This window comes from Hemitrygon akajei, chromosome 32, assembly GCF_048418815.1.
Source record: "Hemitrygon akajei chromosome 32, sHemAka1.3, whole genome shotgun sequence".
Classification (NCBI taxonomy): Eukaryota; Metazoa; Chordata; class Chondrichthyes; order Myliobatiformes; family Dasyatidae; genus Hemitrygon; species Hemitrygon akajei.
Genome location: NC_133155.1, coordinates 16,327,086 through 16,337,436, shown reverse-complemented (window position 1 = coordinate 16,337,436; position 10,351 = coordinate 16,327,086). Strand labels below are relative to the sequence as shown.

General features: G+C 41.6%; 1 protein-coding gene across 1 annotated transcript in view; it reads right to left on the bottom strand.

Annotated features, from left to right (window-relative positions):
- Nucleotides 1-10,351, bottom strand: part of gja9a (gap junction protein alpha 9a) — a 14,042-nt gene extending 3,691 nt beyond the window's left edge. Inside the window, exons 1-2 of the mRNA XM_073034321.1 lie at nucleotides 10,219-10,351; nucleotides 5,795-7,345 (exon numbers count right to left, since the gene is read on the bottom strand). Coding sequence (XP_072890422.1) covers nucleotides 5,797-7,317 — 1,521 coding nt within the window. The 5' untranslated portion in view covers nucleotides 7,318-7,345; nucleotides 10,219-10,351 and the 3' untranslated portion in view covers nucleotides 5,795-5,796. The remainder of the gene's footprint in view (nucleotides 1-5,794; nucleotides 7,346-10,218) is intronic.

Here is a 10,351-nt window from a genome sequence, read left to right as displayed (position 1 = left end):
TTGACCTACCAAAATGAACCACTTCACTCTCACCTGGGTTGAAGTCCGCCTGCCACTTCTCAGCCCAGTTCTGCATCCTATAGATGTCCCGCTGTAACCTCTGACAGCCCTCCAGACTATCCACAACACCCCCAACCTTTCTGTCATCAGCAAACTTACTAACCCACCCCTCCACTTCCTCATCCAAGTCATTTATAAAAATCACAAAGAGGAGGGGTCCCAGAACAGATCCCTGCGGAACACCACTGGTCACCAACCTCCATGCAGAATACGAACCATCTACAACTACCTTTGCCTTCTGTGGGCAAGCCAATTCTGGATCCACAAAGTAAGGTCTCCTTGGATCTCATGCCTCCTTACTTTCTGAATGAGTCTTGCATGGGGGACCTTATCAAAAGCCTTACTGAAAATCCATATACACTACACCCACTGCTCTATATTCATCAATGTGTTTTCTTACATCCTCAAAGAATTCAATCAAACTTGTAAGGCACAACCTACCCTTGACAAAGCCATGTTGACTATCCCTTATCAGATTATGTCTCTCCAAATGCTCATAAATCCTGCCTCTCAGGGTCTTCTCCAACAACTTGCCCACTACTGAAGGAAAACTCACTGGTCTATAATTTCCTGGGTTATCTCTACTCACTTTCTTGAACAAGAGAACAACATTTACAACCCTCCAATCCTTCTCCCGTCCCCATTGATGCAAAGATCATTACCAGAGGCTCGGCAATCTCCACCCTCACTACCCACAGTAGCCTGGGGTACATCTCCTCTGGTCCTGGCGACTTATCTAATTATAATGATTTTCAAAAGCTCCAGCACATCCTCTTTCAAAATGTCTATATGCTTAAGCGTTTCAGTCCACTGTAAGTCATCCTCACAATTGCCAAGGTCTTTTTCCCAGATGAATACTGAAACAAAGTATTAAGTACCTCTGCTAACTCCTCTGGCTCCATGCACGTTTCCACTATCGCTCCTGATTGGTCCTATTCTCACACGGCTTATCCTCTTGCTCTTCACATACTTGTAAAATGCCTTGGGGTTTGCCTTAATCCTGCTTGCTAGGGCCTTCTCATGGCCCCTTCTAGCTCTCCTAATTTCATTCTTAAGCTCTTTCTTGGCAACCTTGTAATATTCTAGAACTCTTATCAGTACCTAGTTTTCTGAACCTTTAGTAAGCTTTTCTTTTCTTCCTAACTCGATATTCCACATCCTTTGTACACCATGGTTCTTTTACCCTGCCATCCTTACCCTGCCTCAGTGGAACATACCTATGCTGAACGCCATGCAAATGTTCCCTGAGCATCTGCCACCTATCTGCTGTGCATTTCTCTGAGAACATCAACTTCCAAGTTCCTGCCAAATAGCATCATATTCCCCCTACCCCAATTAAACGTTTTCCCGAACTGTCTACTCTAATCGCTCTCCAGCACTATGGTAAAGGAGATAGAGTTGTGATCACACCTCCAAAATGCTCTCCCACCGAGAGATCTGACACCTAACTAGGTTCATTTCCCAATACCAGATCAAGCACAGCCTCTCCTCTAGCTAGTTTATCTATGTATTACGTCAGGAAACCTTCCTGAACACGCCCCTCGCTCTCAAGAGATTGCAGTCAATATTAAGAAAGTTGAAATCTCCCATCACTTTCACTATTTGATTCACTTTCACTTTTGTTTTAGAGTTGCACATCAATGAAGGTGATTGATGAATTCACAAAGGATAAAATGAACTGTGAGTAGCACAACCCACCGAGCTTAAAATTCAGCATATTGTGAACCTTAACACGTTATCTCATTCTTCGATTCCAAAACTCTAAGTCAACAAACCACACAAGATCACAAGATTTCCTTACTGATGCATTATGAATCATTTTCCCTCACCCCACCTCCGCCTTTATTCTTCCTCCCTCCTACACACCACATCTAAGCTGGAACAAGGTTCAGTATCTTATTTAGAGATTTACTGGTTACTGTCTTTAAGAAGGCTCTTCAGAATGCTGTACTGTATGGTTTGCCTAAGTATTCCCAGATGTATAGCTGAAGGTAAAGCAGATCATCCTTATTAAGTAGCGCGAGATCCACAGTGAATTGTCTTCTTTGATTCAGAACTGGCTTGCCCCTAGGGGGCAGTGGTTGATATGACTTACTCTGGCTGGAGGTCTGTGATTTGTGGTATTGTGCAGGGATCCATACGGGGACCTCTAGGTATTTTGCCAGTCTCCTATGCTATCCACAGCACCACAAATCTTCATATCATATCTGGAAAGTGACTAATCCATCCATCTAGGTTATGGCTTTATATAGATAGATCAGGGGTTCCCAGCCTGGGAACCATGGTTAATGGTAGGAGTCCATGGCATAAAAAAGGGTGGGACATAGAGATTAGAAGAAGTACCAGAAGTTTGAGAAATCGATGTTTATGCCATCAGGTTAAAGGCTACCCAGATGGGCTTGTTCCTTTGCTGTGCTGTTCTATATGTCCGAGCGACTTAAAGAGCCCAAGGTATATGGCTTGTCAGTGGCAAGGGCTTCAGTTCTCTGATCTCAGTTACATATCTGTTCATGTTTATATTAAGTAAACCATAAAGAGATGCCATTGAGTGAAAATAATCAGGAAAGAAAGATCAGAAAAATGCAAACTTCAGGAAGAATTTATTAAGGAATTTTTGGCAATGGATAGAAATGGGGAAGTCAAAAACTGGGATTTTCATTGAGCGTTCCAAATACCTTAATATCCTTACCCATACTTCCAAGAAATATATAAAATATAATACACATCTCCATTATAATGAAGTTTTGTTTTCTCATTCCTGTAGTAGACCCCAAGTCTGTTTACATCAAACCAGCTCCCATTCTCCACTCATGGCACATTCCATCATTGTTTCTCATATACAAAAATGAATCTGAGAAAATTATTCTAGAATGTCCACATAATTGTGTACAGTCAATATTGCTTCATTCTTACATGACAGCTGATGATAGTAGAAGTAAGGCACACAAAATTGCTGGAAGGACTCAGCAGGTCAGGCAGCATGTATAGAGAGGAATAAAGAGTCGCCATTTTGGATGTTCAATCACATGCAGATGGAGCATTTGCTCATAAGCACCTGGAGGGCATTTGCCAGTATTCTCATTCCAAAACATGACCCATTTCATTGAAGCCCTCTGGTCATGCTGGGAAGCAGACTACATTTCAACAGATGGCAGATCATTATAATTGGACATTTTTCAATGACACACAAGTACCGCTTAAAGTGGCAGTAAGATGTATTGATAATAATAAAATTAAAACAGATGCACTGTGCTTCCAATATGCAAATTTTCTTTCATTGTAACACAATCTGTCAAAAATCCTGTATTTTTATTGCAATATCAAATTTGGCCCATCAAACAGCATGATCAACCATTTAAGGAAAACCTTTGATACCCTATTTGCAAATTCAACACATATTTCTAAAATTAATTTCTACAATAAACAAGTTTGATTCCTTGTTGTGTTCGGCTAAATAGTATTTCCAATTAGGACCAATTAGCAAATTGTTAGAAGTTTGGCTATCAGTCCACTAACTAAAGGCTTGCACTCTCACTTTATTCCAGTAGATGGCGCAGTTCATAAGCATGTTGCTGATGAGCAGGTCAGTAACCGTAATCACCTATTTAGATTAATAATACGCTCAGCAGCAAAGGAGGGGCTTATGACTTTATCTTAAATGCACTTCATGAAAGAGTAACAGCTCCTGCCCTCGCCTAAAATCACAATATTGCACGTGATGGTGAGTCCGTGAAAGGATTAAAATCTGTCCTTTAAACACGAGATTCTGTAGATGCTGGAAATCTTAACACACATACCATGCTGGAGGAGTTCAACAAGTCAGACTGCATCTATGCAGGGGAATAAATGTTTTGGGCTGAGACCTTTCATCGGGACTCTGTTGACTGTTTATTCCCCTCCATATTTCCTCTGCAGCATCTGGATGCAGTCTACATGTCTTTGCAAGGCCAAGGTTGGTAGATTCTTCATTAGTCAGGGCATGAAGGGATATGGGGAGAAGGCAGGAGAGGGAAAATTGGATCAGCCATGATGAAATGGAGGAGCAGACTCGGTGGGCCAAACGGCCTAATTCTGCTCCTATATCTTATGGTCTTATATGCTGTCCGATTTGCTAAAATCCTTCCTTTAAACGAGATGAAAGCTTTTACTTAATTGCAGCATGCTGCTTTCAGACAATCTTATTAAATGAAACTATCATCTCAAAGAGAAAAAGAATGAAATGTTTAGAACATTTGATAAGAAATAATGAAATGTACTAGGCTGATTATGAAACATTTTATCAACATTATACAAAAAATGTAAAATTGAGAAAAAAAGATTCAGAATCAGACTTCTACATTTCATAACTTGTTCTTACATTTCCTCAATCGAACATGTAATATGTTGAGCCAGTTGTTAAATTGGTGTTCATGGTGTCAATGACAGGCACTTATAAAGTTAGCCTGTTGACTCTGCAGAAAATTCAATTAATATCCACAATTTCATTCATCATATTGGTTGCTCCTTATAAGTAGTGTAAGAATTGTTTAAAAACTCCTCTGACAGAATAAATGGTGTTGAAATTTTTTAAAACGAGAAAATCTGCGAATTTTCAAAGACTGGTTTATCGTTGTGAATCATTTCTGAAACTACTCCCTTAATGATCTACAGCTTTCTACAAAAGAAATAATGAACCTAGCTGATGAATTCAGTTGATCCAAATAACTTTCCCCATCCGAAAGCAAAGAAGAACTTTTTTTGAAAATCCCTTTCATGATATTATCTGAATAATCATTATATTACTTTGTCTCTTTGGAGCATCCTTGGATAATCTTCAATCAGTTGCTTGTACTGCACAGACCAAACTGTACACAGTGTCTGTAACAAGCATCTTGAAAGACTGCAGAGGAATACATGTCCTCCTGAAGACAATAATCAAAACTGATATCTGATAACCATTTTGACAAGCCTGCACTGTGGCTGATACCAGTTTCACACTTCAATTATTGGTCTGTTAAAATGTATTTGCAGCACTGAGGACTGTGTCCAGCAAGGCCAAAGATTATGCCCATGTCTATTTCAGTCTGCGCTTTCAACACTTCAGACCTGAGATCCCTCAGCTCCTCTTTCCTTGCGGGCATCAGCTAACCACTATTTCCTAAATATTTCTGTCAGCTGCTGACTCATCTGCTGTGTTTTCCCAGCTTGTTTTTAACTTTTATTTCCGATTTCCATCATCTACAGTTTTCTTTAACTTTCAATCCCTAAGTTGCCTGTTTGAATTATAAACTGGGGGAAGACTGCAAAGCAACACACACACACAATGCTGGAGGAACTCAGCAGGTCAGGCAGCATCTATGGAGGTGGATAAACAGTTGAAGTTTGGGGCCTAAACCTTTCTTCAGATCTGGGTTGGAAAACGTGAACTGCTTATTCATTTCCATAGATGCTGTCTGACCTGCTGAGCTCCTCCAGCATTTCGTGTGTAAGCTGTTGACTGTGCCTGACACAATGGGGTTCAACTCTTTCACCTCTTTCTCAAGGGAAAATAAACGTTTGAAGTTCAAGTTGTCTTAATATGTATAGAATATGTGTCAACCAGAGGTTTGGCCAGTGGAGATATCTTGACCAGATTTTCATGGGGATCAAACAACCCTAATCCGAGGATAAACTAAGGATTTGAGACAACAGAACCTTATATTGCTAAAAAAAAACAAATTGTATTCAACAGAGATAAGGTATTAATTAAACTAACGCTCATATCTGAAGATCGGTGGGAGCACGCCTGCCGCTGGCGTTACTTGCCAAAGACATTCTCCGTGAGGGAGAGAGCGCCTGGGGGCTGTCGCCGTTCCCGCTATGCTTCGACTCTGAGCTGGATTCACAGATGGAATCGGGGGTGTCAGATCTGCTGGGCCGTTTGAGGTCTGTTTTCGAGGCCGCCCTGGACCGGGTAGCGCCAAAGCCACATCTTCCCCTGCTACTCGGTTCGGACTCCGTACTGCGCTCTGCCACCGTGGCGCAGTTCAGAGTGGCGCTGACCCGACGTGGCTTGCGACTGGAGCTGGCTGAACCCACAGTGAATGAAGCTATACCTGCGGGAAGGGTCGGGTACAACACTCCGGCCGTCGATAGTTCCATCTGACTGGCTGAATGGGAGCTGCCAACAGGAAAGGAGGCAGTGGTTGGGTGTTCCAACTCTTCGCCACAATGGCTTGGGTCCTCTGATCCACTGGACTTCTTCTGCCGCTCACTGGCGCTGGAATGACAGTTTGTGTTAAACTGATTCGCCACTGGCTCCTGCTCCTCAACTTTCTGAAACTGTTTCTGATCACCCTGAAGGGCTTTGAACCCAGGCGGCGGCGTAAATATTGGATACATGGCGGACTCCACTGGTTTCTCAAGCAACAGGTTGTAACAGCTGGGGGCAGTGGGGATCATTGTTTGCGAAGGTCTTGAGATGGGGACGCAGATTTGCTGGACGCTCGAGGTTTTCTGTGATTTATTTATGTAGAGATCCCTCACGTCTTCTTTCAGTTTGGGGTAGTATCCAAAAAGCCCCAGCTCAATCTTCTTACAGCCTAAATGGATGATTTCCAGGATGTTTAGGGACAGGGAAACCGCAGCAATGCCCAGCATAAATACCATGAACACTGACTTCTCAGTGGGCCTTGAGACAAAGCAATCAACGATGTTGGGGCAGGGAAGCCGCTCGCATTTGTACAGGGGATCCAGCTCAAGTCCGTAGAGCAGGATTTGGCCCATCATAAACCCTACCTCGACCACAGACCTGGTGAGGATGTGTAACACGTAGGTGCGCAGGAGGGACCCTCTCAGTGGTGCTTTGTTCAACTTCCTGCGCTCCAGTTGTCTTAACTCTCGCTCCAACCTTCGCCGGTCCTCATCCATCGCGTCAGTCTCTTCGAGTTCGCCCTTCAACTCGACCTTCTTCTTCTGCCTCTCTTTTTCCAGAGCCCGGAGCCTGTACAGTGCATGGCCCATGTACACCAACGATGGCGAAGACACGAAGATGACCTGCAGGACCCAGTAGCGAATGAGGGAGATGGGGAAAGCTTTGTCGTAGCAGACGTTCCGGCAGCCGGGCTGTTCGGTGTTGCAGATGAACTCAGACTGCTCGTCGTTCCACACGTCTTCAGCGGCCACTCCGAGCACCAGCATGCGGAATATGAAGAGGATGGTCAACCATATTTTCCCAACAATGGTGGAGTGGACGTGCACTTCCTCCAAAATCCCCCCCAGGAAATTCCAGTCGCCCATCCTCACGGTTTCTTTTCAGTGTGGCATCCTGATAACAGAGATAATTGTAATGTCAGAAGCGCAATTTGATCGACGGATAATAATCCCATGCATTTCAATTGACAGGTTCGTTACGTGAGATATTGAGTCATAGAAAAATACAGCAGAGAAACCGGCCCTTTGGCCCATCTAGTCCATGCTGAGTCATTCAAACTGCCCTACTTCCATCGATCTGTTCCTGGACCATACCCTTACCATCCATAAACCTATCCAAACTTCTCTGAAACTTTGAAATCGAGTCTGCATGCACCCACTTGCTCTGGCTCATGACCCTCTGAGTGAAGAAGTTTCCCCTCATGCTCCCCTTAATCTTTTCACTTTTCACCCTTAACCTATGACCTCTAGTTGTAGTCCCATCCAACCTCAGTGGAAAAAGCCTGTTTTCATTTACCCTGTCTATACCCCCTCATAACTTTATATAGCTCTGTCAAATCTCCTCTCAATCTTCTACATTCCAAGGAATAAAGTCCTAACCTATTCAATCTTTCCTTATAATGTAAGTCTTCCAGTACTCCTCTGTACTCCTTCAACTTAGTAGCATTTTTCCTGAGGGTAGGTGACCAAAGCTGAACACAATACTCCAAACTAGGCCTCAAAAGTGTCTTATACAATTTCAACATATATTCATAGTTGGGATTAAATTACAGGTCATTGTCTGGATGGGACAAATGATTCTTTGATGGTCCCCTATTTTATACATTAAGAACACTCCATTGCACCAAAAGAGATTGACAAGTTAATTTTCTGTAAACCATTTGACAAAATTATACTAAGGAGTACCTATTTAAAGTACCTGTTACCAATAAATACCCTAGAACGGAAGTTCACAACCTTTTTCATGTCATGAAGCTTTACTATTAACTGAGAGGTTGGGAACTGGATGGCCCTAGAATATATGTGGAACACCCAAGTCAACTATTCAGCTAAATAATACTATTCGGAACCTGTCACATAGATGGAGTTAAATCATAACCTCACAAACTAATGATCAACTTCATTTTAATAATCGTTGTTACAAATGAGGGAAGATTATGAATTATTTGGAAATTAAATATACCTTCTTTGTCCCTACAATGATCTTCGATACATTCCATATATAAGTGTGCATATTTTCTGCCTTGCTTTTCATCACAATTCCTTTGATGCACACTGGATAGAAAAATAATTCTGAGGTGCTTTAAAACATAGAACACAGCAGAATACAGTATTGGCCCTTCAAACCACCCTGTTGGCCTGGCCTGTATAGACCTACTCCATGATTAATCTAACTCTTCTCTCCTACGCAGCCCATTACCCTCCCCTTTTTCTTATGCCCATATGCCCATCTAAGAGTCTCTTAAGTATCCCGATTGTATCAGCCTTTGCAAAGTTTAATTCATCTTGGAATTGAATACGTTCACAGCAGAAATTCAGAGCTCAGATGTATACTAAAGTTAGAAGGGTGAGGGAAGAAATCGTACGAGGCTTGTATATAAATGGGCAGGTTCATAGGTTTGTAGCAATAAGGAAAAAGTTCCCAACAAAGATTTGTGCATAAGTGGAGCTCGCTAAGACAGAGAAGTATGATTTTCACTGTGAACATGCAAGTGCATTTATGATTAATTGTGCCTGATTTGAATACTAAAGGTGTGAGTCCCGCTTTGTCACATATGCTGCAACAAGATTCCACAATATTCTTAAAATACCGACACTCAGATTACCATATGTCATAGCAGTTTTTAAAGGTCAAAAGACAGATGGAATAACAGCACATTGCCAAAGCACTCTGCATCTTAACGTTGCAGTGCCAAGAAAACCTGCTCTAAGTCATTTTACTTCAACTTGAAGAAAGTTGGGGAGACCAGATGGGGCAAAGGGTGAATCAGTAGTTGACAGCAGGTGGAAAATTGGGGCATGAATCTCCTGTGGACTAGGGATATTAAACTGGGGGGAGAACCAATGCAGATCACTTGTTCCACACTCAACCACATAACTGCCTCATCAGCATCAAATGCCTAGAGTTTGGAGAGGCCTTTGCTGGAAACCACATTTTTAATATAAGATTTGTACTTTTTAACAAACTCATGTATTTTTCACAGTATGTGGTGGTTCATCCCCACTCACTGGCAGAAATCGGTATAGCAGCTAAACTACTGGTGTATCATCTTTCTCATTTTTCATTCGCTAAGTATTAGCACATTACCCACGTGATGTAATTGTTTTAATTGTGTAGACTATTAACTAGTTTATTTACATTTAAGAAATTTCGGTTATCTGGGTTAAAAAATGTAATGTATTTTTCAGAGGCGCCATCTTTTGATTCTTTATTCTTTAGTCATCACATTCACCTCTCAGGATCATTTCTCAGCTCCTTATTTCATTGTCTTAGTATTTGTATGTTTGATTGCAATCTAAAATACACTACTGTTAGAATCAAAATTGCTCACCATTTTTGACTACCGGAAAAACCAGAAGATCAGGAAATAAACAGAGATAAATGACCTTCTTGATCCCACTGTTACGTAGCTTTGGGATATTGTGTGACTCCTTCAGCAACCCTACTATTTAAGCATGTTGGAAGACTGGAAAATCTGACCTGAAAACATTTTCTTTCATGTCAGGTACACACAATTGTTAATTGTTAATATACCACAACACTATTGTCAAATTAAAACACTAAAGCATAAATAGTCCTGTAATAAGCTATACCTCGTGCTTTTCAATGTACTTATTATCTGTTTTAAAATGCCTTTTCTGTCATCTTAGTGATTCGGCACCTAAAAGAATCTATGATTTAAATAAAATTCCACATGGCTGCATCATTATAGTGAATGCTGTTCAGATTTACCCAAATGCTGTTTTCAGAATATAACAGGCACTGACCTTTGTTAAATCCAGAGAAGATGCTGGCTGCAAAATGCAAGCTCATTCAGGTTATCTGCCCATGATATAGGTTCAGCAATCCACTGACAAAATGGGAACAAACCGAAAGGTACTTTTACAGTAGAAGCCTGTG